Genomic DNA, 27,820 nt, shown 5'->3' with positions numbered 1-27,820 from the left:
TAAAAAGGTATGAATATGAATATGAGTGGGTAGAAAGAGCAATAGAAAGGTATGAATATGAATGGGTAGAAAGAGCAATAGAAAGGTATGAATATGAATATGAGTGGGTAGAAAGAGCAATAGAAAGGTATGAATATGAATATGAGTGGGTAGAAAGAGCAATAGAAAGGTATGAATATGAATATGAGTGGGTAGAAAGAGCAATAGAAAGGTATGAATATGAATATGAGTGGGTAGAAAGAGCAATAAAAAGGTATGAATATGAATATGAGTGGGTAGAAAGAGCAATAGAAAGGTATGAATATGAATATGAATATGAGTGGGTAGAAACAGCAATAAAAAGGTATGAATATGAATATGAATATGAGTGGGTAGAAAGAGCAATAGAAAGGTATGAATATGAATATGAGTGGGTAGAAAGAGCAATAAAAAGGTATGAATATGAATATGAGTGGGTAGAAAGAGCAATAAAAAGGTATGAATATGAATATGAGTGGGTAGAAAGAGCAATAAAAAGGTATGAATATGAGTGGGTAGAAAGAGCAATAGAAAGGTATGAATATGAGTGGGTAGAAAGAGCAATAAAAAGGTATGAATATGAATATGAGTGGGTAGAAAGAGCAATAAAAAGGTATGAATATGAATATGAGTGGGTAGAAAGAGCAATAAAAAGGTATGAATATGAATATGAGTGGGTAGAAAGAGCAATAGAAAGGTATGAATATGAATATGAATGGGTAGAAAGAGCAATAAAAAGGTATGAATATGAATATGAATGGGTAGAAAGAGCAATAGAAAGGTATGAATATGAATATGAGTGGGTAGAAAGAGCAATAGAAAGGTATGAATATGAATATGAGTGGGTAGAAAGAGCAATAGAAAGGTATGAATATGAATATGAGTGGGTAGAAAGAGCAATAGAAAGGTATGAATATGAATATGAGTGGGTAGAAAGAGCAATAGAAAGGTATGAATATGAATATGAGTGGGTAGAAAGAGCAATAAAAAGGTATGAATATGAATATGAGTGGGTAGAAAGAGCAATAGAAAGGTATGAATATGAATATGAATATGAGTGGGTAGAAACAGCAATAAAAAGGTATGAATATGAATATGAATATGAGTGGGTAGAAAGAGCAATAGAAAGGTATGAATATGAATATGAGTGGGTAGAAAGAGCAATAAAAAGGTATGAATATGAATATGAGTGGGTAGAAAGAGCAATAAAAAGGTATGAATATGAATATGAGTGGGTAGAAAGAGCAATAGAAAGGTATGAATATGAATATGAATATGAGTGGGTAGAAACAGCAATAAAAAGGTATGAATATGAATATGAATATGAGTGGGTAGAAAGAGCAATAGAAAGGTATGAATATGAATATGAGTGGGTAGAAAGAGCAATAAAAAGGTATGAATATGAATATGAGTGGGTAGAAAGAGCAATAGAAAGGTATGAATATGAATATGAGTGGGTAGAAAGAGCAATAAAAAGGTATGAATATGAATATGAGTGGGTAGAAAGCAATAGAAAGGTATGAATATGAATATGAGTGGGTAGAAACAGCAATAGAAAGGTATGAATATGAATATGAGTGGGTAGAAAGAGTAATAAAAAGGTATGAATATGAAAGGAAGAGATTGAAAGAAGATTAGCGGTGTCATCATCATCATCATCATCATCATCCCAACCTTGGTGGCTTTCACAGCCTTGGTGTTGGACAAACCAACGCCTTTCCTGAGGTCTGTGAGCAGGTCTCGTGTCAGGGTGCTCCAGGCGGTCCGCGGCCCAACGCCGTAGGTGATGTCTCGATCTTTGAAGGCGATGAGCTGACTGCTGGTCACATAGCGGATGGCGAAGGGCGGGCCTTTCTCTGTGGTGTCCAGGATGACCGTCAAGCTGCCGTTGGAGGTGAACTTGATGTCCAAGCTGAGGATGAAGTCTTTGGTGTTGTCGAGCGAGAGTGACACGCCCTCAGACGACTCTGTGGGGAGGTAGTGTGGAAGTGGTCAGAGGCAGCATGTTAAAAATACACGGTGAGAAGCTGGAACACAGAAAGAGAGCATTCTCATCATATTTATGATATTAAGCGTATGAATATTAGCATTCAGCCAGGTCACGGTATTGTCAGGCCATTGGATGTTCAGGTTGCCAACTCCTCAGAGGTCACGACTATTCCGTCAGCCTGGACTTCAGACAACAGCACCCTTTTCACGACACAACGTACACGTTGTCGACAGGGAAGGCGTGGCCTGAAAGCGGAGTGACGCCAACCTAAGTTAAGGTTGAATAAAGATGCACAATATATGACCAAGTGTACCTGGTATTTATATCTCCTAATCAAATACCATGACTGATAGCACATCACTACCAGCAGGAGAACCAGAGGATAGAGGGGGAGGAGCCACCTGCTGTAGCCCAGCAAGGTGCACTGTATTCGGGCACACGCTCCACATAGCCACGGGCGGAGACGTCATGGAGGTCTGTGGCAAACCTTTTGGGTATTTCAGGTTTCTTTTTGGGAGCATATTTTAATGTTATCAGATTTAATGTTACGACTTGAAAATTCCCTCATATCCATGCAATTATTATCGGGAGCCTATTTAGGAATAATTTAGTTATGTCTTTTAAATATGTTACAGTCCCGCCATGTTCTATTATATTTTCTATTTTCTCTTCTTTTCAATGAAGATATGTCCAAGTAAGCTGTAATTATGATGCCATAAAGTGTGATATTGTTGCATGGTGCGTGAGCATGCATGAACCAGCGCCGGCCCTAGGTCTGCATGTTGGGTAGGATTTGAAGCAGGCGTGCACGGTCTCCCTGTCACCTTGTAACGAGCCGTACTCAAGCGGCGAGCAGAAGAGGTAAAATGTGGTCTATGTTCCCCAGCCATCCTTTATTGATGGCAGAGTAATCACGGGGCCACGGTACAAATCCACTTAGGCTCCGCGTCGCCTTAAGTAATGGATTTATGAGTGCATTAAAAGAGCTGTAGTCTTCCAGTCTGTCTCTTCTCTTCCTTCTCGTCCTGGTGACGTCCTTTGGGTCTCTTCTTGGCTGGTGTCACGTGTGAACGCAGCGTCTCTGCTTGTCAACCCCCCCCCCCGGTCGGCTCATTTTCACTCCGTCCGCTGTCTGGCCGGCCACGAGGGCTCTTGTGTGCGCCGTCATTCCATTACTCATCTCTGCTTTCCAAGTCCTGCAGCCTTTTGGTGTGGCCAGCTTAGAAGGGGCCTTGATGTGTGAAGTATTTGGGAGTGCTTCAGCTGTGCAGAGTAACGAGGCCAAATGGGACAGTTGCTGCCGCCGCTTCAGGGCTTGAAGCCAGCTGACAAAAGGCGACCGGAGCAGACCGCATCCCGTCGGGTTTCAGGGCAGACATCCCGGCTGCAAAAAGAAACTTTGGTGCCGCCGTCTCGCTGGGAACGATCCCGCTCCTTCATTCCCTCCTGCTCCTCTTAATTACGCTCGCTGTGCAGCGACAGGCTGCCGTGTTGTCCCGGGAGTAGCTTGTCAGCGCGTGTGAGGCTGACACATCCCGTGTGGTAAAAGCACTAAATTAGCATAGTATTTGAAAAATAATGAGCTAGGTAGCAGATCTTGGGAACAGTAGAAGTAGTCTGGCATCCTAGCGCTCTCAACCACGGACTCAATTCCCTCTCAGGGCGTTGAACGCGTGGCGACTGGAGGGTTCGGGTTGTTAGCTTCCATCAGTTCATGCTTAAAGACTAGGTAGGACAAACACGACTCGGACTTGATAGGACAGCCTTAGCCAAACAGGAATGGTTTGGCTCTTTTGTGGTGCCATTAGGATACAATGGAGTGGGGTTAGCATGCTAACTGTTAGCATCTTAGTAATTTAGCTAATTGACTCATGTCTACATCCCAATACATGCATGGCATGATGTAGGGATGCTATAGAGCTGCCTTGGCACTTTCGGTACATAGTGCTATCTTGTCAAGTGTTAGCATGCTAACTGTTAACTTGTCAGCATCTTAGCCAATTTCCACATGTCAATATAGCTATGACATAGGACGTCATATGGGACAGTATAGCGCTGCCATGGCACTTTCGGTACATAGTGCTATCTTGTCAAGTGTTAGCATGCTAACTGTTAACTTGTCAGCATCTTAGCCAATTTCCACATGTCAATATAGCTATGACATAGGACGTCATATGGGACAGTATAGCGCTGCCTTGGCACTTTCGATACATAGTGCTATCTTGCTAGGTGCTAGCATGGTGGTAGTTTAGCAAATGTACTCATGTCTGCATGCAAATACATGTATGGCATGATGTTGGGATACAATAGAACTGGGCACTTTCAGTACAGAGTGTGATCTTGCTAGGTGCTAGCATGCTAACTGTTAGCATTTTAGCTAATGTACTCTAAATCATGTCATGGTATGGTATGGCGACACTGTCTTGGTAATTTTGGTATATAGTGCCATCTTGCTAGGTGTCAGCATGCTGTTAGCATGTACTCAATTTACTCATGTCTATATGCGTATTCTTACATTTCACGACGGAGGGACACATTTCATACCTACTATCTTGCTAGGTGCTAGCATGCTAACTGCTAACATGTTAGCATTTCAGCTCATTTAGCTACCAGAGCTTCGCAACACGGGGCATGCCCATCAAAATGTTCATATAGCGCCTCCCTACTTGAATTGTTTTTACACTTAATATTTTAATGAAATCTTTTAGATAATTGGATAAAATCCTTAAAAATACTAAAGACCAGCTTTTGAAAGCCAGGGGCAACGGCTGCATCATTTTTAGCTTATTTGCAAAAAGGAACAGGGGTTGTCAAGGATTGTCATTTTACATTCAATCCTCAGAGTAAAGCTAATAATTGGCACAATTGCTTATTGTTTGTATTTGTATTTTGTTTTAGAAAAGAGTAGCAGTGCAGTGGATCCAGCCTGATGTGGTTCTCCATGGGCGGTGTTGGTGCAGGAAAGTGCAGATGGTAAATATTGGTTATCATCAGGGGACAGACAATTGATCTGCTTGTCAGAGGACTGGAGATGCTGCTCCACGCCGGCGCCCCAGATACAGTAAGGAGGAAAAAAGAAGCCGTGAGAAGAGGAGGAGGAGGAAATGGAGGGCGGGGGGAGAATGAAAGAGAACGTATGGATGTCTTTCCTGACGAGGGAAGGGAATATGGAGTATAAACAGGTGGAGCGAGCGTGATTGCAATACTCAGAGAGACAAGACGGCGTGGCGAGTGGGTGGAATCGTAAGAGATTGAAATGTGCGACACCAGAGATGAATGGAGAATAAAAGGTGCTGAGAAAAGAGTAATGATGAAAATGCCAAGGTAAGAGTGTGATGATTGGGAGTTGAGGTGGAAAGCAAGGTGAGCAAGAAGCGGGGGTGTGTGTGGGGGGGGGGGATGTGGAAGGCAGGAAATGAAAAGAAATTGTTGATGATGAGAGGCTGAAAGGGAAGAATGAGGAGGAGGAAAGGAAACTTCCAGTGGACGGCAGCTCAATGGAGGACAAAGAGAGAAAAACAGCGGGCGTTCACCATGACAATGACAAGTCACTGTGTGCTTGGCTGGCTGATATCCCCCCCCCCCGTAGCTTCAATATTCAGTCCATGGAACATTCCTTTGCAAACATGTCCACCGCATGTCTTCATCTCAACTTTCATGACATAAGACAGGCCATCTATATTCCAGGAAACGCATGCGTATCATTGCAGCTGCAACAATTACCGTATTTTCTGGACTATAAGTCGCTCCGGAGTATAAGTCGCACAAGCCCAAAAATGCATACTTAGGTAGAAAAAACATACATAAGTCGCAGTGGAGTATAAGTGGCATTTTTTGCGGGTAATTTATTTTCCTAACTACTTGACCAAAACAGACATTCCGTCCTCTTGGAAGGCAAGTTCTAACAATAAAAGAATCGAGAACAGGCTGAATAGGCGTAAGATATGCTAACACAATGCTTATTCAGCTACACCAAAAATAAACATGAACACAAAAGGTGTCCAGTGTTTATGGAACATAAACAGTTTTTCATTTATAAGTCGCAGGAACAGCCAACCTATGAAAAAAAGTGCGACTTGTAGTCTGGAAAATACGGTAATCATTCATAGCAGCGACGTATGTATACATTTTTCGAAGCCCCAACGCCCCATCCCAGCAACATTCGATATGATGCAACCTTTCACTAATGTGTTTCACTTCAGAGCAATTTTAATGTGGCAGAGGTGAGAGGGCGTGGAGGAGTGTGGCATGTAGAAGGTTAGCATTGTAGCGACATTATTTTGTATTTGTAAATAAATTGTTACTTTGATGCAAAACAACCCTTTTTGTGTTGTTTAGATATTTCTGCTGTCAAAGGGAAAATTATGCTTTTTTTTTTTCTTTTCTCCCTTTTCTAGTTGGGAGCTGATATTTTCCTGAAACTTACCTATGTTCTCCTGCTGATTACTAAAGAACAGAAAAAGGATGAAAGACGCGAATCTAATCTTTCTTTTGGTAGGTTCCATGTTTACATAGCCATAGAACACAATATTCTGCGTGCCCTGAAAGATTAGTCAAAATGGCCGCTACTGAAGGGGTTGTCTTTTACAAAATGGCTGGGATTGAAAGAGTTCATAGACTGTTAGAGTAGAGTATTCCATGCATGGCGTTTTACTTCAAATTAGGGGTGTACGACAATTACTGGACCAATAAGGGAATTATTAAAACATTATTTATTTGAGATTACCCGGGCCGTACGGGTGAGCAAATCAAGCGCCCCTTTTCCCTCCTGGCTATGATTTTATTGTTATGAATTGATTTTCTGTTCATCTTATCAAAATGAATGAGATTTAGCCCCTTTTATGTGGGAAGGGTTCAAGTCCAAACGTGTGTTAGTTTTTAGCGTGCAGGGCGGAGTTTGCTTCAGTCCGTCGGGGGAAGAAGCCTCCCAACAGGAAGTATCAGCGCTGTGTGGCTATGTGTCTGCTTTAACTGGTTCCTGCTGGTGCCAGTCTAGGGTTGGTGTGTCCTCTAAGGTAAGCAACCTGCGGCAAGCAGATATAGTCTGTACAGAGCAGAGGCAACGGTGCCGCTATGGTTTCGTCCTCCAAACGCTTACGTACCTGGAGCGCTGAACTGGCGCACCGAGGAAGCTCGGCTCTTGTCGTACACGCGGCCGAGACTGGCGCCCTTTGGTACAGTCCAAGCCGCAGAGCCGCTCCTGCCATCTTTCTCCTCCGCTGCGTCATAGACAACCAGGTGGGGGGGGCGCTCCGTCAGGTTTTTGCTGTAATGGCTCAAGCCGTACTGGGCAATCTGGATGGCGTAGAAGTAGCCCTGAGGGCCCCACTGCGTGGACAGAGGAACACCTGGGAGGACAAATGCCACAGTTTGTGCACCAAAGGTCTTCAGGTGTTCAAACAAAAGATAAAGTGGACGCTTCTTGACTCCAACTGCAGGACTTGGTGCAGAGTTGTGATGGTTGATCGGTTCTGCTGACTCTTCCGCACGTCTTAACAACGCTAAAGTGCGCTTCAGGGTAGTCGTTGCCTGCTCATGAACGTTGTGTAGATGATGTGTTTGTGTATTAGTCGGACATAGCAACACTTTCCTGACCCCGGAAGCTGGGCAATGTCAAAGCAAGAAAAACACACCAGTAGGGTGCGCCACTGGTTTGATGGGCGGGAGACACACCTTTTAATTTTACAATGTGGATACCAAATCTGGCTAAGCTAGCATGGTGGCACGAGACTTTGTTGCCCGGTGAAAGAACTTAAGGAATCCAACAGTGGCGCTGTTTTAAAGCGCAATGAAGGTTTTACTTTCATTTCAAGTATCAGGGTATAACATCGTTAACAGCCGCCAACGTCTGGGCTGTGGTCTTTTTCCTGACGTCAGTTATCAGTTAATGAGATTTTATTTTCTCCTGGCTGAGCTATTTTTGTCTCCTATGAAAGGAGACAAGTGGTCCAGATTAGATCAGATTACAGTCGGCCTTCACTTTGCCGTCTCCTCGTGTCTCCGAATGTTTGCACCAGCACTTCAACGTGTTGGGTGAACCACGGTTATCAGGCGGATGGGAGGGAATTATGACGCCATGCCGATGAATCCGCTCGTATAAGCGACCATTTAAAGGTCGCTTTAAAGGGTACACCATCTGCAGATGAGCAAATCAAACACTTCTTTTTTTCTCCAGCCTGTGATATCCATGCTGATCATTTGCAGCTTCTCATGACCAAGACGATACCGATAATCGATGGCTGCTCTTTACATGAACGTCCTGGAGGTAAGAACGGCTGGAACAAATTAGGATTTGATTGATTTGTCCTAATCAATATCTTGACATGACTACCAGGACAACCAGCGTATAGAGGGGGAGGAGCCACCTGCTGTGGCCCAGCAAGGTGCACTGTATTCGGGCACCCGCGCCACGTAGCCGCGGACGGAGACGTCACAAAGGTCTCTGGCAAACCTTTTTTACATGATGTTTTTCCCACCCGTCATCGTAGAGATTTGGTACAACCCGCACGTGAAATGTCTTGAGAGCGAATGTTGGTTCACCTGCGAGCCCAGGGGACGTTACGACAGGGCGTTAACATCGCAGGCAGGAGAAAAGAGGAGTGGAACGCTATTTGCTAGCTTGTCTATGGGATTTTTAATGCAAATTAGCATTGAGCTAACATGTTTGTTTAAATGCATGTTGTATTTGTCGAATGTCAGAGTTCCGTTTTTAGGGCTGAGTAACTCCCCTCCCCATTTGACTTCGCATGCGCTCTGCATGAACTGGGTTCAAGTGTTCAATTCCCAAGACTGCTTTCGCCGCAAGTCTCTGCTTCAACCGAAGCTTTCAACCGAATTCCCCGACGAATACAAAGTCAGAGCGCGATGCCAAAGTAAATCCTACCTTCCACTCCGCTGATGCACTTCACGCGATCCCGGACCTCCACGTTGTAGCCCTCGAATGACATGAAGACGCCGTTGGGGTGGTAGGGCTCCCGTTGGGCGTACACCTTGGAGTAACTGTGCTGGAACTCGAAGCGATCGTAGCCGTCGTACTGCACCACTTTGCCGTACACCTCAAAGTATTTCTCCATCCAGCTGAAGGGCATGAAGATCTCTCCACCTTCACGCCGGCCTTTGACGGTGGACTCATCGTTGATCAGGCAGTCGATTTCCTCGTACTTGCTTCCGCTCACAATCGGTGGAGGTTCTGGAGGTTGCGCGGGGTGTTGCTGACTGCTGGCGTCGCCCCCGTTGGGGCTGGGCGCCACCAAAGCAGCTCGAGGAACGAAGCGCAGGGAGGTGTTGGTGGAGCAGCGATTCCACAGCAGCACCGTGATGAGCGTGAAAAGGGCGCAGATGACGATGAGGGTCTTATAGTTGACACGAGCAGCCAGGCAGCGCATGGTCCCAGCTCACCTGAAGGACAAACACACACTCAGTCGGGCTGGCAACCATGAAGCGATGCCACCAGATACCCCAGAGGAGCGGCTGCCTCCTGGAATGGAGATGAATCCATTAAAGGCTGTGATTGGTCACGGATTCTTTTCACAATTTTCATAGACATGGCGTCTGGGGGGATCCAGTTTGGGGATCTTAGGATCTTAGGATCTTTGCTATTTGCGGACGATGTGGTCCTGGTGGCCTCATCGGGCGGTGACCTTCAGCGTTTACAGGGGCGGTTTGCAAGGGGCGGCTTGCATCTCGGGGTGAAGCTTCTGGATGAGACTCAGCAGTCCCAGTTGGAAGAGGGTGGATTGCACTCATTGGGTTGGGGGTGAGGACCTGCCCCAGGTGGAGGGGGTCAAGTATCTAGGGGTCTACGGGTGAGGGAAGGTCACAAAGGTGAGGACGACAGACGGATCATTGCAGCGTCTGCAGTACAGCGGTCGCGGTACCAGACCGTCATGGTGAAGCGAGAGCTGAGCCAGAAGGCAAAGCTCTCAATTAACCCCCCCCCCCAAACCCTCCCAATCTACCAATGGTTATGAGCTTTGGGTCGTGGCCGAAAGAACGAGATCGCGGATCCTAGCGGATGAAATAGCTCGGTCACCCGGGAACCAGTTCAGGTGGCTCCAGCATCTAGTCTATTTGCCCCTGGAGACCACCTCGAAACCCCTCCCTCCCTCTATGCCCGACCGGGAGAGGGCCCCCGGGCAGATCAAGGCCACCCTGTCGGGATTATGTCTCACAGTGGGCCTGGGAACACCTTGGTGTCCTCCCGATGGCGCAGGAAAAGGGGGCCAGGGACCGGGAAGTCTGGACTTCACTACTGAGACCACTGCCCCCTGGACCAAAAGATCTCACCAATGAACAGTAGAAGATGTCACTGCAAGACAGACAGAATACTTTAGTAGTCCCTTGGGAATAATAAAGTACACGCAAACATTGCAGGGACTCTACTGGTCATCAGTCCTGTCCTGGTGATGCAACAGCGCTCCTTGTCGTGAGACAGTGAGCTACTTTAAAGTCCCGTCCCACGTGGGCCTGTGGGGCTACTATATTTAGCTTTGCACACTTAGTGTACCTACAACGGTTCTTAGGCAGAGTCCAACAGCAACAAATATTTGTGTCAAAGTGAAACTTTCTTCCCGAGTCAGGAAGTGATATTTTCCTGAAACGTACCTACGTATGTTCTACCGCTGATTACGAAAGAACGGGAAAAGGTCTTTCTGAAAGACGGGGGTCTCATGTTTCATTTGGTACGTTCCATGTTTACATCGCCATAGTCGTGGAAAATGGCTGGGATTGAATGAGTTAAGGACAGCGGCTGAGCCGACGACGGCGGTCCGGATGTCGCTCCTGAAAGAGGCATCAATCAGCGCCAACATTCCGGTCCTCCCTCAACTAAAAGGCTGCGTGTGACACCGGGAAGTCTTACCTACGGGTTGAAGGGAAATCAACGTGGATTTGCATGGCTGATAACCTGCTTGGAGGACGGCCGATGTGGAGTAAGCGGCTTTCCGGCGCCTGCGTGGTATCTCTCCAGTTGGAGGATTAAAGCAGCTCATTACCCGAGTGAGAGATTAAGCATACTCATCATCAAAGGGAGATGGGGGGGGGGGGAGTGGACAACAGAATTCCGAGTCGTTTGACAGACCTTTCATCACATTTTTCAAGGCTGGCAATACACAGGAAAATATTGTTGAATGGACGTTTAGACATTATTATCCTGATTGCTAGGAAGAAATAATAACGACAATCAACTAGATCAGGGGTGCTCACACTTTTTCAGCATGCGAGCTACTTTTAAAATGACCGAGTCAAAATGATCTACCCACTACAAAAATGCAAAACATCTATTTATTTTCAAATGTATTGAGGATTATTTGTACGTACAATGTATGTTGATGTACCTTACATAACCAAATGAGCCAATATTGCAAAACACACATAATTAACTATTAACATTTTTTGTAATTACCTGAGTTTACTTTGATGACTTGCACTGAATTGAACCAGCCAGGGATGCATAGTCCGGACAGTAGCTGCTGATAGCCAGCCTCAAGCACACTTCCAAATGTTTATCAGTCATGGATAATATCCGTATCATAATATCCGTATAATATTCCATATCCGTATGGAAGTGATATGTTTTTTGCCTTTTTACTTGGTCCAGTTTTTGCCTTTTTACTTGGTCCAGCTCCTTCACTCATTTTAGTGACCATAAACTTTAGCGAGGGCTTAAAATCTCGCAATTCGCCGACTAGCTTAGCACTTTGCATCGTTGTTTACGCATGAGCGGTGACCTAAAGGTCAAAATTCAGTTGTCATCTGACTGGTTGTCCTGTATGTCAATCAAGTAACGGGGATGGATGATAGGCTGACATCGTAAGTTCTGCTGCACTTAGAGACGTTGTTTGATTTGATTGGTCGCCCGAAGGGCAACATTCAGTTGTCATCTGAATGGCTGCCCTGTATGTCAATCAAGTGACGGCATTGATGCTGGGATGATATTTTTTTAATGTCACGCCGCGATCGACCAGCGATCGACCAGTACCACCTCCGCGATCGACCGGTAGCTCGCGATCGACTTAATGAGCACCCCTGAACTAGATGATGCAATGTCAGTAGACATTGCGGGTGAATTCGGAAACGTTTTGAAAAGGTGTGACATCAACACTTAGAATGAAACACGGGAGCTGGACTGAAATGCTGTGGAAATGAGCTAAAACCAAGAAAGGAAAGAAGTAGTAATTGGGAGGTGGCACACTGATCTTCTTGTAGAATACGGTGATGGACGCCGACAGCCCGCGTCACGCTATGGGTCAAAGGGTCAAATGTGCAGCAGAGGTGAGGAATTGGAAGTGAAGATGCAAACACCAACATGAACAAACATATCACAGCAATCTACTGCAGTAGCTGGGAGTACAGGTGGGACGGCTAGCTAAATATAAACCTAGCATATCTGGCAGGGATGCATGATAATTATCATTGGGAATTATGACATCATACCATGAACACGACAACGTTAGAACACCAGAACGGCCTGTCCTCAGCTCACGACCCTCAACTTGAAGATTTCCATGACCGTATTAGCATATTAGCACTAAATATGCTAAATAGGGTCACACGTTCTCCGTTAAAATCTCGTCTGGTTCTCGTACAAGTCCTGTATGGTCTAAGGTGGTAAACCGCGTTTGGCCACACCCCTGGGTCGAGCAGCGTTGACCGTGCGAGCGCCGTCTCGGTGAGATTGGGGGCAAGGACGCCCGTCCCCCAGCTGCCTTCCACCCAAATACAAGACCTGCAGCTTCACAAGCCGTTAGCGGAGTGAAAAGGCCGGCGACGAGTTGGGAATATTAAGCAGCTCGTGCTGTCGGCGTTCAGAGAGGATTTTGGCAGAGAGAAGGAAGCTGGCAAAAAGCCTTTGATGGTATACACACGTAGGCCTCGGTCTTGGAACATATGAAGGAATTAAATATAAGGCAAGGAAACAAAAAGGGTACAAGAGGTGATTCCTTCCTTGCTCAAGTCGACTCGGGCGAATGCCAAGACTTCACAGTGACGGGACGGAGAAAGCGAGGTGGTTTTGGAAGATTGATGAGAACTCTGTTTCCCCACTTAGCACATTTGTTTATAGCGGTGTCACCAGGTCCCGCCAGGCAAGATTGCTCTTTCCGAAAAAACAAGTCAGCCCGGGACGCTAATTAATTGGCCAATGAATGACAATGAAGTGATGATATTGAATAGATTGCCGTGTGGGGGCGTGACTCTCTTCCCAAACAGGAAGGGAGAGAGGTCACCGTCTTCTTCCATACAACAACGGCACGAACGGGCTGAGCCCTTTTGTCAGTCCAACAGTCTCTGGTGGGTGGAGGCGGGGCCTCTAGCATACACACAGAGTGCAGAAGACTGAAAACTAAATGACCTCATTCTATGCCAAGAAGACATGCTCTGACATTTTTATAAACTCAAAGGACTGATCCTAATAACGGATTCATAAGTCTTTTTGGGTTTTTTTAGGCCAAACGACTCCATTAATGGATTTCACTTCAGCGCAATAGGAAACTATGAAGACGGCCACAAGGTGGCAGAAGTGGGGATGGAAGAATCACACTTGACAGGAAGGAGGAAGTGAGCGACCATGGAGGAGGCTCTGCATTTTAGCATGTAAGTTTTCACGCACACACATACACACACACACACACACACACTTCAGTTCCAAATGTGAAATAGTGTAAATAGTCGATGTGTTCTATTTCTAAATAAACGGATATTTCCATGTGAAACAAACTGAGTTTGTTTATGTTGCTATCGTTCAGTGGTTTTCAATTAATTTCTGTCATGACCCCAAGGGACGGAGATAACCCCCCCCCCGCCCTCCCCCATTGTAAATGCTGCTAATATGCATTTACGTATCTGTACTCGAACCCGACAGCAGGAAGATGCCCCAAAATGGAGAGCATACTTTCCTGTAAGGAAGGTTTTACCGTGCCGCCGCTGCTGACAACGTGGAAGTTCGGAGTGAAAAAAAACGCTAGAAGCACGTTTATTTTTTAAAGTAGCTGGTATTAGCCGTAAATACATTATCCATACCCACACGTCTGTGACCATCCTTCAAATTAAGAGCGCCGTTTGCCCATGTCTGCCTAAACCACCAAGGGTGCATAAAGAATATCTTCCATATGCTAAGGCACTTTCTTACCAATGAATACTCACATTCATAAGATAAGATATAAGACAGGGGTCGGGAACCTTTTTGGCTACAAGAGCCATGAAGACCAGATATTTTAAAATGTGTATCTGTGAGAGCCATATACATTTTTTTAAACATTGAATGCAATAAAATGTGTGCATGTTTATGTAAGACCAACAGTTTTAGATATAATGGGCTCTAATTATGTAGACCAGGCACACTACCCCACGCCAAGGGGGTGTGGCCAGCACACTTTCGTGAGCAGCGCAGTGTCTAATAATAAATCAAATACTTGCTGCCATTAATGCAACTTCTGCTGCTGCATAGTTTTGAACCGTATTCAGTATATTTCCTTCTTTTGGCCATCTTTGTCAGAAGGCTTGGTTCTGCAGCTTTAGCTATTTGACTAAAGGAGGAAAGTTTACATTTACATGTTGACATCTCAATGACCGAGGTAGACTACAGCATTACCCAGTAATAATCAAGTTTTGGTGTTTGACCTGGAAAATATCATCAAGACAGATGGATATGGTCAGCCGTTATTGCAGTAGAAAATAGATGGACGGATTAAAATGCATAAGAAAGTTGTTGATTTTGAATATTATTTTTAACAGTGATTTCTGTGATGGTTTACTTTAAAACGTTAGCAAAAATAATTTTTTATTGTGGTAAGAAATGCTTGAGAGCCAGATACAGTCATCAAAAGAGCCCTACCTGGCTCCCGAGCCATAGGTTCCCTACCTCTGATATAAGAGATGATATGGTTCGAGGTTTGTGGCTTTTTATACAGGACTCCCCTCAATTGAAATGTTATATTGTCCTATCGTGATCCATATGGTCCATAATATGGTCCATATGGTCCAACCCTATGAAAGACTTCAAATTGACTGATATATTATTACGCCATATGTCATCATTACATCCATGAGGTAATGATCTCAAAATGATGTTGTCAATAATGTCACTTATCGGCAAGAATTAGTAGGACAATCATGTTATGGTTATGGTGTTATGATGGTCCGAAACATACCATCAATACACCCCCCCCCACTCCAAGACATGGAAGGTTAAACGTCCATCCCTGATAGGACGGTGCGTGAGTGTCTGACTTTGGCTGGTCTGCGGGGCGAGCTAGCTACTTGCTACTAGCATCGGGTGCACTTTAGCACGACAGCGCGGTCTGCTTCAGTACGCCTGCAAATCCAATAAAACCTTGACAGATCTCCACGGCCAAGGTCACACGCCACTTCGCTGAAGGAGGAGAAATTCATTTCATCCCAATCAAGTGTGAAAGTCACGGAGGAACAAAAAGGGGCTTGATGGACCAATCGCAAGATGCCAGCGCTTCATAGCGTAGCTATTAATACATCGAATGCAAATACGTATATTATCTACACCGGCGAGCGAGGATGGACTGTTGGCAGAACGGATCCCAAACACGGGTGGTAGGAGACCAGTCCATGAGAACTCGGCTGGCAGGAACTTAAGGCTACAATCTTAAGACCACAGTGAGTAGACCTGTCAGGACAATATTTGTCCCACAAATTATTGTCAATAATTTATTATTGACAATTTGAAGCCATTATTTCATGAATGTAATAATAATATCTGGCATAATAATGCCAGTACACCACATCAAAAGCAATAAAACTGACTGTATTTCATATTGCTACTGGAATGTCAAGAGTTTTTCAATAAAGTAAACATAACCCATAAAATTCACCCATAAAATTTTGAGGGAAAAACAGATTTGTAAATATATAAGCCACACATGTCCACATGACAAAACAGTCTCACAAAGAATGCTGAACTCATCACACAGCAATTTAACACTTTAGTTATACCCAAGAAACATACAAACGTGCTCCAATACGAGTTTAGATGGACGGACGGACGGAGCTGCAATGCTGCCTCTGTCCGTCAAAGGGACCCAGAGGAGCCCAGCAGGTGGCTGACGTCATTGCAGCACCTCGGCAGGCACTAATGAATGCTTTGCTTGGATGCGAGATCAAACACCAGGTAGACCTGGTCAATCCTAATTTGTTCCAGTCCTTCTTACCTACAGGAAGAAGGCACAACCTACAGTTAAATATAGAGTACATTTTTAAAAAGTAGCTTTTCAATTATTGATACTATGTAAAACGAATGCTGAGTAGAGAAATCAAGATTGGCTGCATGCGCAGTACAAGCTCGGACGCCACGGGTATCATTGTGGTTCTGTACGGCAAAACCAGATTAGAAATACAGCCCTTGGAAAAACAACCAGTCCTGACTTCCTGGTTGTCCACAGTGGGGCTAACCTTGCGACGTCCTTGTGGATGAAGTTGTTTCTATCTCGTATTGGAGCAAATGCAGTAGAAGCATGGAGTAAAATGCTTCAGAATACACACACAAAAGCAGCGCGTGTGTTGCCTTCGAGGTCCAAGGCTGCCTGCACTGTGCGGGTCAAAGGACTCGGTTGGACAACATTAGTCCCTCCCAGGGGGCCTTGAATCATCCAACGCTGTGCCAAAAGCTAACACAGACGAATAAAAGAGCCGCTGAGTCGTTAGCGACATGGAACAACATGCTACTTTACACTTTGTACTCAAGTCTGACTATCAACCCATTTTAAAGTAGATGGAAATGTACTTTGGGCATCTGGAGGGAAGAAGGACTGGAACAAAATAGAATTTGATTGATTTGCCCCCATTCAAACATCATGACATGACTACTCCCATACCCCTCATCAGTAAAAGTATCGAGGGGGAGGAGCCACCTGCTGTAGCCCAGCAGGGTGCACTGTATTCAGGCACGTGCTCCGAGCGGCCGCTGTGCTGCCACGGAGGTCGCTGGCTGGCTTTTTGCACTTTTCAAACACGGCGGCAGGACAGCAAGCCCAGGCATCGTAGTGATTCTGGTGTTTCCTGTTTTGTGTTCGATGGGGCAGAAAGTTGGTATCGGTTTGAAAAAAAGAAGATGGCGAGCATGTATATTTTTAACGTGGTATTGAATACGCAGGGACAAACTCACGTTTTGCGACCAGGATAAGCGGTAGGAAACGGTTTAGCATATCACGATGCACAGAGACCAGCACAATCTCACACTCCACCCACAAGTACACGCTCAACTTGTGAAGAACAGCATATATTACGATATATTGTTATACTGGCAAGAATGCACAGAGCATGCACGGGCACGTGACCAGCAAACGTTAGGACTTGTCCTGAAGGCAGTGCTTCTCAAATAGTGGGGCGAGCCCCAATGTGCTGAGGTGGCGGGGCGAGAAAAGTGGGAGGGACTAAACATGGAATTTCCTGGCATGTCTGTGGGAGCTACACCGTCAATTGAATAGAATAGAAGCTGAATAGAAGCTGCACCCGCCAAATTAGAAGAGAAACATTTTGGTACATACTTGGGCCTCATCTGGGAGCTGTAGTATTTCTACACTTGATAAAACTTACTTCAATCTGTCACATCAAAACATCACAGAACACTGCAGAACACTTCCAAAGCTGGTATTAGCGTATACTCCACTTCCACTCCACTTCCTGAATCAGCACTCTAAGCATCATGGCCGCACGCAGTCGGTGTATTGCCAGTCGGCCAACCAGAACGACCCCAAGAGCGCAGGCACAACTCATCCCAGAGGTCACAAAAGGCCCCACAACAACATCCAAACAAGTGCAGTCCTCACTTGCCTTAGTGAAGGTCAGTCTTCATGAGTCCACCATAACAAAGACGACCAAGACCAAAAAGAACATTAAGGCTGGTCTCCAGAAAACATCTTGATGATCCCCCAAACTGCAGTTTGTGTGCAGTTGTGTTGTCATTAATATTTACATTTGTTTGATGATCTGAAACAAACTAAAATAAAATAAGAAATACATATATCTGTTATATATATGGTAATATGGTAATATATGGTAATATATGGTAACGATACCCACGTTTTCAATGTAGACATAAGTGTAGTTTGTGTACCTGGAGGTAAGAAGGGCTGAACCTAATTAGGATTTGACCAAGTGTACCTGTTGGTTGGTCCTGGTGAAATATGGTGAAATATGGTGAAATATGACCACCACCACCAGGAGAACCAGCGTCTAGAGGGGGAGGAGCCACCTGCTGTGGCCCAGCGAGGTGCACCGTATTCGGGCACAGTCTCTTTTCAAACCCCATGGCGCTGGTGTGTCAGGTGTTCAATACCCCCCCACCCCACCCCCACCGTAGAACGTGAGAAATGTTTGTTTACAAGTGAGCTTGGTGGAAGTCACGGCAGGTCGTTAACGTCACAAGCAGAAGAAAAAAGGAGCGCTTGATGTTCTCACCCGCACTATACGGGTATTTTCACCTTTTCAAAACATAGTCGGCTATCTGAGCTATTTCTAATCTATTTGTATGCCATCATATTTCCCTCATATCTGCCTGTTAATTATCACGCATCCCGAAGTTATTATTTTGGAGATGTCTGGCGGGCCTGAAGTGATCTGCGGGCCACCTATTGGGGACCTTAGGCTTCCTGAATACTGTATATTTATTTATACATCTATAAAGAAGTGGATATCAGGAATCTTAGAGTACAGTTAGTATAATTGTACTGCTTATTCGCTCATGTTGCTATCATGCATTTTGGGAACAAAGTGAAAGATCGAGGGGATAAGTTGAGACCGCTACCCCGGTGTAGCTAGCATGCATCGCCGGGGCAAACACACACCAAGTTCCCCCCAAGGAGTCTAAACCACAAAGGGCCAGCCTCCCGACGAGGTAACAAGAAGCAAGAAGAAGCAATGAAGGAATGATGCAAGTGAACCAGAGTGGATCACCATGCAGACGTGTCGTTAGCATTCAAGCTAACGGGGCTTTGCATCCCGGGGACGCTGAAGGAGCTTTGAAGTTCCTGCCTTCTTCTTCTTCTGCTGTACTTCCACCGGCACACACCCACAACATGTTACACGTAAAGGACGGCGAAGCCATACGAACAAGATGCTGTTTCGGAGAAGACAAGTGGCGATTTTCCATGATGATTATGATTTTTTGAGGGGGGTCGTTAAATCTAAGTGTGCTCCAACTAGAGGAAGCCAAACAAAACCCAACACGTACTGATGTCCACCTTACCTGCAGCATTTAAAGGTGATAAACGGCGCAGAGCTTAATCTTGCTGTGTTCGTCTGGAGGTTAGCTTCGAAGATCCACACTGAAGCAGGCGCAAGCAGCCGCTGAAGGACGGGGTGATCGCACCGCCTCTCCGGCACAACAGCGACTGAGCACAGAGGCAGCCGTGGAGGATCTGCCTGTGAGCTGCAAAGATTTGCAAATATCGCGAGGCAAAACGAGAACCCCGTCGACCAATCAGAATGCTACATTTCTATGTCAACAATCCACGAACACGTGACCGCTCTACGGACGTTGTAATAATAAATAATGATGCGAAACTCGATTCCTTACACCGAAACAAGTTTTTATGAGTCACTCAATAAGTGATTTTTTATTGTGACACCATAGTACCGTAATGCCCCTGGTTGTGGTCACAGATTACAGTTTACAGATTACAGTACGTTCACTGACTTACCATCACGAAGAAAGGCGGCAACGATGACCCGCCCTACTCTGCCATTGGCTGGGATCTGGAAGTGTTTAAAGTGACGCCAGTTCCCGGGTTCGAGTGCTCGGCTCGGCCTTAGCTAGCCAGCACCTCAGACCGGAAAGGGAAGTGGAAAGGGGGGATGTTTAATGCCATGTTACCTAATTTGGGTAGCAGCAGCAGGATAGGTGAATGAATCCACAGAGACAAATACCAATTGCAAAAAACTACCAAATGTTTTTACTCAAAACCCATACAGTATCAATTAACACTATATATAACCACTACCACATCATTACTATTACCATGGCCGACGAGGTGCACTGCATTCAGGCACACGCTCCGAGCGGCCCGTGTGACGCCACTTCAGTCTTTGGCAAACTTTTTACACTTTTTGAAAAATGTCTTCCTGGGAAAGCGATTGTTTACCAGTGAGCTCATGGGAAGTTACGGCAGGCTGTAAAATGTTTTTAATGATTGGTTATCGGAGCTATTGAAATGTTATCAGATTTGGACCACATGCTGCTGAGCCACGACCGCTACTACTGTTGGTTACCAGGGCCACATCCGTACGATGTATGACAGGTTCTTCATTGTTCTTCATTAAACCAGATGATCGCAGAGGAAGGCTCTGGAGTCCGATCTCATGGAATAATTGCAACGCTGACTTTCTTGCAAATGATGATCCAAAATCTGCAGAGGACGTTTGGGGGTGGCGGGAATTGAGTTTCCCACCATCTGCTGGCAACCCGGGGTGGTAGCGGACATGAAGAAGTGTTGGGAGCAAGGTTGGTCAGACAGAGGAGATGAATGTGTTCACCCGCCCGTCCTGGGCGGGTGTCGCGTTACAAGGAAGTGTCTCCAACCTGCCACAATCAATGATCATGAATAATGAACGCGACGGCTCACAGAGCTCTCGTTGTTCTTGCACTTCAGTTTCATTTGCAGGAGCTACATGAAGCAAGCGAGGAGGTTCTTCTGCTCTCCAGTACAACATGAATGAAGGGCAGGCGGCATTGGCGTCCTTTAGGGGCATTTAAGTCTATTCTGGGCTTGGTGACGCGCTCAAGTGTCTCATGACTTGAATCGTCCGTGAAGATACCAGGGAAAGGATTTTGCCAAATATTCCATCTCTCATTGATACCGTAGCATACATTGGAGATGTTTGTCTACTTAATACACATCACCCTCTTGTGGAACATTAAACCTTTTGCAAGAGCACGGGCCTCTGCGGCGCCATCTTACCTCCAAGTGGCTCCACACGGGAAATGGAAACAACCATACCAGCTTTTCATGCCCTAAAATCCTAAATTCTCAACTCAGTAGCAACACTTGTCATGTCTTTCTCTACATGTGTCTGTTAAAAATACCACTCCCATATACAGTGGTGTGGAAAGTGTCTGCCCCCTTCCTTATTGCACTTAAATGTCAATGACAACACAAATGAACACAAAATGCACTTTTTAAATGAAACTTTATTATTAAAGGAGACAAAATCTAAAGCTAAATGGCCCTGTGTGAAGAAGTGTTTGCCCTCTTTGTTAAAACTTGACTTAACAGAGATTTATTAGTCTAGAAAAGGGAATACATCCATTGCTAAAGCTTTGGGACTCCAGCAAACCACAGCGAGAGCCATTATCCACAAATGGTGAAAACATGGAAGAGTGGTGAAATTGTTCACTGAACCTTTATTTGCTTTGGTGTCAGAACGCTATGAAAATTTGCAGTATCGCTTGAGAAAGACTTATCACGAGGTGACAGTGACAGTGGTGATGGGAAACTCCTTTTTACCATCATGAGTTCCCATGAGCTGTGATTGGCTGGCGACCGGTCCAGGGTGGACCCCACCTCTCGCCCGAAGACAGCTGGCTCCAGCACCCCATGACCCTCGTGAGGAAAAGCGGTAGAAAATGCATAAATGAGTTCTTATGAGTCACTCACATAAGTGAATCGGATACTTTATTCACTTGAGGTCACCCTTCACACAGCACAGAAACCTGCGTGCTTCAGGTGGTCAATTCACTCGACTTCCTGATTACCTTTTTAATTTTGCAGCAAATGGTGGTAGGGGTGAATCAGTGAACGAGTTAGAGACGAGTACCAGTGAGTCCCGATTCACTGAAACGACTCTTTCAATTGAACAGACTAGTCACTCCTACGAGTAAATTCAGGGTGTGTGAACTCTAGCAATTATTGTGACATGTATTATTTATAAATATTTGTATTATCACGATGTTAAAAGATTGGCTTGGCGCGTGGTTTCACGGTGTAACAGAGTAAATAGTTGATCCAAGTGACAGCGAGGCTCCAACGTTCAGGCTTTGACAACAAAACCCCACCCCGTTTTGTGACAGCCACGTCATTGGCTCGTCTGGATGTAGATCAGCTCGCTCCTCCATCGACGACTCCCATTGGCCAGCAATGACGACAATCCAAACCCCGCGCTCCCGCCCACATCAGCGGATCAAGTTTGCATGACGCGCAGCAGCGTTGCTCCGGAGGTGCCAGGAGCTTTTGTGCTAATTACTCAAAGTGGGAGTCAAAGGGCGCGCTGATCCAGGATGGAGATGAAGAAAAGAATTCATCTGGAACTGCGGAACCGCACTCCGTCAGACGTAAGTTGACATCCGGATGAATGTGTGTATGCTTCCTCGCGCCCAAATGGGGGACAGCTGTCGTGTGCTGCCTTGGCGCGGTGGAGCGAGAGAGAGATAGAGAAAGAGAGAGAAAGAAAGAGAGAGATACAAAGTTTGCCAAGTCGGAGGATGTGGCGGACGTCTGTTGACGTTGATGCGAACATGGCGACAGGTGCCGCCGGTGCCTTGGTCGTAAGGGACTATTTGACAACGAGGCGAGCGGCATGAGAGGCCATATGAGTAACTTTTTTAAATTCATCTGCGAACGAGCCCACATCGGCGCCGTTATTGGTGTCGCCTGTCCGGCACCGGAGCCCCCTGTGCTGCTTGAAACCGGAAACGTGTAAACTTGTAAACGGAACGTGTCACCTAAAAGCACCGCAACCAAGACGACTTAAGTACAACGACACACATTTCTTACACCAACTGCCAGCCTTGCGTTCGTATTGGTAGCCCTTTTAAATGAAAACACTGAAAAGCGACGCGCGTTGTTGTCGAATTTTCTACAACTAGGACACGCCGCCATTTTACTGCCGTGCAAAAGGGACTTCGAAGCAGTCGGAACGCCGCGTTTATTCAGCACAAAGATGCATAATACCTGGTTATTAATAGCGGCCTACGGATTCTATATTAATCGATTTGTTGTAGAAAAAGCTACACCAAACAGCACAGTAATCGGCTTTAGCTGCCCCTCCTACTCACAATGTAATGTTAGTGGGATAAATCTCTCGTCGAAACCAAATGATCGCCGTGAGCGGAGGAATAGCATGCGGGTCTATTTCTTTTAACTTCCGGTTCTCGGTGCTGATTGGTTGTCGTGCTGAAGGACGCATCACTCATGTGAATATCAATCCGCTCAACGTACAATAACATTTTGTAAGGTCATGTGATGTCGCTGATAACTAAAATAGCTCCCAGGGGAGCTGCGGTTCTTGGTTATCATTCTGTCGGGGGGGGGGCATGTTTTAACCCCCCTTGATTTGAAATAGTATTGACAAACTGATAATATCTATTTATGCAACAAAGTGAGAGCTGTGGCATACGAGTATATTGAAGAGTCAAACTACGTCATGTTGGCCCTCCACCACATCAAATAGTCCCCTTCGTCTGTGTAATTGAAATGAACATTTGTGCCGCTTGCATTTTGTAGTTATTACAGATTTTTGTTGTTTGTGTGGCGGTTGTGCAACTAAAATGACGTTTGTGCTGTCAGACATTATGAGTTATTATTAAGTTTTGGGCTATCACACTGTCAGCCCCCCCCCCCTCAACATGCTCAGAATGAAAGCATTTGGTCCCTCTCCATTTGTGCAATAAACGCTAAATTAAACCAAATTAGTTAGTTACGTTATTAATTAATGATGTTACGTAATCAGCCCCCAACATTCTCTGAATGAAAACAAAATAGTCCCTCGTCGTTTGTGCAGTTTTGCGGAATTTTTTGTCCGTTTTTGGTTCACCCAGCCCCCCCCACGCCAGCACAAACGGCCATTGACGTGATGTCAGTTTGTCTGCCGTGTAGGTGAAGAAGCTCGTCCTGGACAACTGTTGCTCCAACGACGGCAAGATGGAGGGCCTCACGGATGAATTCGAGGAGCTGGAGTTACTGAGCACGATCCGCGTGGGGCTGACCACAGTGGCGGACCTGCCCAAGCTGAGAAAACTCAAGAAGGTTGGTTTTCCGTTCTTCCGCCAAGGCCGTGCACGTGGTGATGCTTTGCGTCGCCCTCAGCTGGAACTGGGCGACAACAAGATCTCGGGAGGCTTGGACGTGTTGGCGGAGAAATGCCCCAACCTCACCCATCTCAACCTCAGCGGCAACAAGATCAAAGACCTCAGCACCATCCAACCTTTGGTGAGTTGGAGCTCCAACCAGACGGGAACAGCGCTCCTCCGCTCACGGCCCGGCTTCGGTTGGATTTCAGTGGAATTGAACTACGTCCCGGTAGCGTCATGTAGTTTTCCCGGAGGAGAAATATGCTCATGGTTTAACCCGGCGAGCGCCGGGACACCCGATGTGGAGAATCCATAGGTTGCTGGTTGAACGCTGTTTTTGTGCAGAAGGACCTGGGCGCCCTGAAGAGCCTGGACCTGTTCAACTGCGAGGTGACCAACCAGAGCGAGTACAGAGAGAACGTTTTCAAGCTACTTCCGCAGCTCACCTATTTGGATGGATACGACAAAAACGACAAAGAGGCACCGGATTCCGACTCCGAGCTTTACCCCGAAGGCTGGGACTATGATGATGAGGAGGATGAGGATGGTAGGTTTGCTTACGTGAAGGCTAATAGGAAGGATTTGGAAACTGAATCATGGTGTCAAATCTATCCGTCTGATAACGTCAAAATAAAAACGCTCCAATGAGGCGAGGTTACCTGAACTGTGCAGGTGAGGGAAGTAGGACATCATAACAGATAAATCTGATAAGACGAAAAATGGCTCGGATAACCGATGATGTAAAAAAACACCCCAATGGGGTGAGATTACACACACTGTGAGCAAATCAAGCGCTCCTTTTTCCTCCTGCATGTGCCGATAAGGGAACTGTGGGAACTTCCTGAACTCACCTGTAAACAAACATTTACTTTCCGGGGAAGACATTTTGGCTCGCTACTTGTGACCTCCGTGGCGGCACGCCGGTTGCTTGGGGCAGCTGCCCGAATACGGTGCACCTTGCTGGGCCACAACAGGCGGCTCCTCCCCCTCCATCCTCTGGTTCTCCTGGTAGTAGTGATGTGCTGGTATGTCATGATATTGGTTCTGGTGTTGATTGGGAAAAACCAGGACAAATTACACTTCCATCCAAAGGATAAACTTATAGAAGTTCTAGTTCTAGGGTTATCTGCACCAAAGCTCTTTAGAAGCAGAAGAAGAAGAAGAAGAAGATACCATGCATGTGTAGTTCCTTTAAGGTGAGCTCAGGGAAGTCATGTCAGGTCGTTAAAAAAGGAGCGCTTGATTTGCTGATACGTAGAATGTTTTTCCATGATGGGAGCTATTTTCCATCTTATCAGATGTATGGCTGTGATGTCCCCATTCCCAGGAATGGGTGGGATTGTTGTGCTGCACGGCTGGTCTTACACCACAGCACGTGGTTTCACCCAGATTTAGACGAGGAAGACTACGATGACGACGCTGCAGCGGGAGATGAGGACGAGGAAGATGGAGAGGAAGATGAAGATGAGAATGAAGAGGAGGGCCTTAGCGGAGAGGTGAGACCGGAATGATGGAAACCTTTTATTCGTCTCCTCCACGCTGGTCCTGAGTTCTGACTGAACGCTGATAAAATGTTCACATCTTGTGTTCTTCTCATGGACCATCTGCTCTGGTCACATCCCTCATCAAACATCTCAACATTCCACCTATCCCGCCTCCAGTTGGACTGGGGAGGCAAATAATACACAATTCCTGAATAAGTCCAGACTTATCTGGATTTTTTTGTTTCAAAATCTTGTAAAATTCTGCTTTTTTTCTTGCAGATTTCAGACGTTTTCATGTTAAAGTCTTTTCTTTTTTTTCCCAGAATTCCAATGTTCTCCTTGCAAAATGGAGACATGTCTCATGTAAAGTCAGTTAGGTTTTTTTTTGTAAATTCAGACATCTTCTAGGTGGAACGGACGTAGACGGATGTGGCGTGTTGGGATGGGCGGGATGTTCTCCAGGGAATATTTACCTGCTGGAGCGGTTGGTGAGGTAGAGGATGTCACTGAAGGTTGTAATAACGCCAGCATGTGATCGTCAGGAGGAAGAGGAGGATGACCTGAAAGAGCGAGACGTAGACGAGGAGGACGAGGAAGACGAGGAGGAGGAGGGTGAGCGGAGTGTGGATGTGATGGCAAACGTGCTTCCTGGCGTCCTGACGTGTTTTGCTGTCTTCCAGCAGAGGAAGAGCGGGGTCAGAAGAGAAAAAGGGAAGTGGATGAAGAAGGAGACGATGACGACGACTGAGTCGGTGTTGCGTCCTGGTCTTTGTCCCGGTCTTCCTCCTGGTCTTGGTCCTGGTCTTCCTCCCGGTGTCTTTCCCCGCAGTAGGACAGCTTTGGTTCTTTGCAGCTTTGTCACCTTTGATGCTCCTGACGCCAGCAGGGTTGCCGACACGTCTTGGAAGCTAAAACGAGGCGAGGATACGACTTTCCTTTTGAAGCCACCTTCCTTGTGGGTTCTCTACACCCGCGTGTGAATCACGATGGCGTGTTGAAGTTGAAACAGGAAAGAGCGCCTCGACTGCTACGACTGGGCTAGCTCATCTGTTCCACATTTTTTTTTAAAGATCCGTGTCCTGGCACGCTGCCCTGATGTACACCTCGTGTATGACCCCCCCCACCCCACCCCCCCGACGCCACCATCACCTTCATAGTTGGGATATGACGTGTTTCTTGTAAATAATCACCAAATCTATTTTTTTGTATCTTCTCGGTGGCGGCAGACATTGAACACGTGTAACTGATGTCAAAGCAGACAGTACGTCGTCATAAGATATGAATGATGTTTAGGTCAAGACAGTACCCCCCCCCCCCCCCCCCACACACACACATCACCCACACAGACCATGTGACCATTCTCTGCGGCTTCGTCCCTCCTTCCTTGCTGGAGACGCTGTGGAGGCCACGTGAAGGTTGCTGATGCCGCAAACGTGTGCAGTGAAGTCAGTTAGGATTTGGAATATGACGTGTGTGTGTATATATATATATATATATATATATATATATATATATATATATATATATATATATATGGATTAGTAAACCACCTTCCTTCCCCATCCCATTCCCCTCAATAAAACCCTTTTTATAGATTTGGGAGCGTGTGGCTTCTTTCTTTCAACAAAACTACCAAAGTTAACATCATCCATCCATCCATCCCGGACTTTAGTCTCCCAAATTTAGGACGTTCTTGGAAATGTATCCCTTCTTTCTTGTATATGTACCCTAACCCTAACCTTAACTTTTTTCTCAAATTTATGACTTCATTCTCCAAATGTGTCTATTTTTACAATAATTTATTGCTTTTTTTGTCTCTAAATGCTTTATTCTCATAAATGTGAACTTAAGGTCAAAGGTCACTGACATCAGCGCTGTCTCCGGCGATGCCTGGAACCGAACGTTGCAAGTTTATTTACGAAAATAAAGTCCAAAATTTGCCCATGTGTTTACTTTTTTCTCGTGAATTGAATGCTTTTCTTGTAATTTAATACTTTTTTCCTGTAAATGTATGAATTAATTCTTGTAAAATTACATCAGAAATTTACTGACACATTTAGGAATTTTTCTTGTAATTTAAACTTTTTTTTCTTGTAAATGTGCAGCTTTTTTTCCTCATAAGTTTATTAATGTATTCCCGTAAATTACAACATTATTCCTGTAATCTAACAACTTTTTTCTTGTAAATTTATGACTTTATTTGTGTCACTTTTTTTACTCGTGTGAGTGGTTAGTGCGCAGGCCACACAGCTAGGAGACCCGGGGTTCGATTCCCCCTCGGCCATCTCCGTGTGGAGT

General features: G+C 45.6%; 2 protein-coding genes and 1 long non-coding RNA gene across 11 annotated transcripts in view; 1 reads left to right on the top strand and 2 right to left on the bottom strand.

The window, feature by feature from the left end:
• glceb (glucuronic acid epimerase b) overlaps positions 1-19,376 on the bottom strand; it is a 40,657-nt gene extending 21,281 nt beyond the window's left edge. For 3 of the 4 annotated variants that reach the window (XR_009132250.1, XM_058089186.1, XM_058089188.1), the window contains exons 1-4: positions 19,221-19,376; positions 8,892-9,406; positions 7,111-7,356; positions 1,693-1,985 (exon numbers count right to left, since the gene is read on the bottom strand). Coding sequence is in view for 3 of the 4 variants with exons in the window: in XM_058089186.1 (XP_057945169.1) it covers positions 1,693-1,985; positions 7,111-7,356; positions 8,892-9,393 (1,041 nt within the window). In the remaining variant the exon portion in view is untranslated. Of the gene's footprint in view, positions 1-1,692; positions 1,986-7,110; positions 7,357-8,891; positions 9,407-10,868; positions 11,046-19,220 lie in introns of those variants that run through there. The other variant, XM_058089187.1, reaches the window with a different exon arrangement.
• A 1,767-nt stretch (positions 19,377-21,143) lies between these two features.
• On the bottom strand, positions 21,144-23,090 carry LOC131139248 (uncharacterized). The gene is made up of 2 exons (XR_009132208.1): positions 23,025-23,090; positions 21,144-21,573 (listed from the first exon to the last, which is right to left on the bottom strand). It is a non-coding gene; the product is annotated as an uncharacterized LOC131139248 (long non-coding RNA).
• On the top strand, positions 22,130-27,054 carry anp32a (acidic (leucine-rich) nuclear phosphoprotein 32 family, member A). 6 transcript variants are annotated; one of them, XM_058088651.1, is made up of 7 exons: positions 22,136-22,301; positions 23,845-23,994; positions 24,055-24,177; positions 24,384-24,585; positions 25,428-25,534; positions 26,065-26,134; positions 26,206-27,050. In XM_058088651.1, the coding sequence occupies exons 1-7, from the start codon at positions 22,248-22,250 to the stop codon at positions 26,268-26,270; spliced, it is 771 nt and encodes a 256-aa protein (XP_057944634.1). In that variant the 5' UTR covers positions 22,136-22,247; the 3' UTR covers positions 26,271-27,050. The 6 variants fall into 6 exon arrangements, 4 of the variants coding, with proteins under 4 accessions (XP_057944636.1, XP_057944634.1, XP_057944633.1 ...); XM_058088650.1 differs by having other exon boundaries at positions 26,203-27,049; XM_058088652.1 differs by having other exon boundaries at positions 22,146-22,301; positions 23,829-23,994; positions 26,203-27,050.
• The last annotated feature ends 766 nt before the right edge of the window (positions 27,055-27,820 follow it).

Source organism: Doryrhamphus excisus, chromosome 12 (assembly GCF_030265055.1).
Source record: "Doryrhamphus excisus isolate RoL2022-K1 chromosome 12, RoL_Dexc_1.0, whole genome shotgun sequence".
NCBI classification, from domain to species: domain Eukaryota; kingdom Metazoa; phylum Chordata; class Actinopteri; order Syngnathiformes; family Syngnathidae; genus Doryrhamphus; species Doryrhamphus excisus.
Note: the sequence above shows the minus strand (reverse complement) of the source record. Positions and strands in the feature narration are given on the sequence as shown.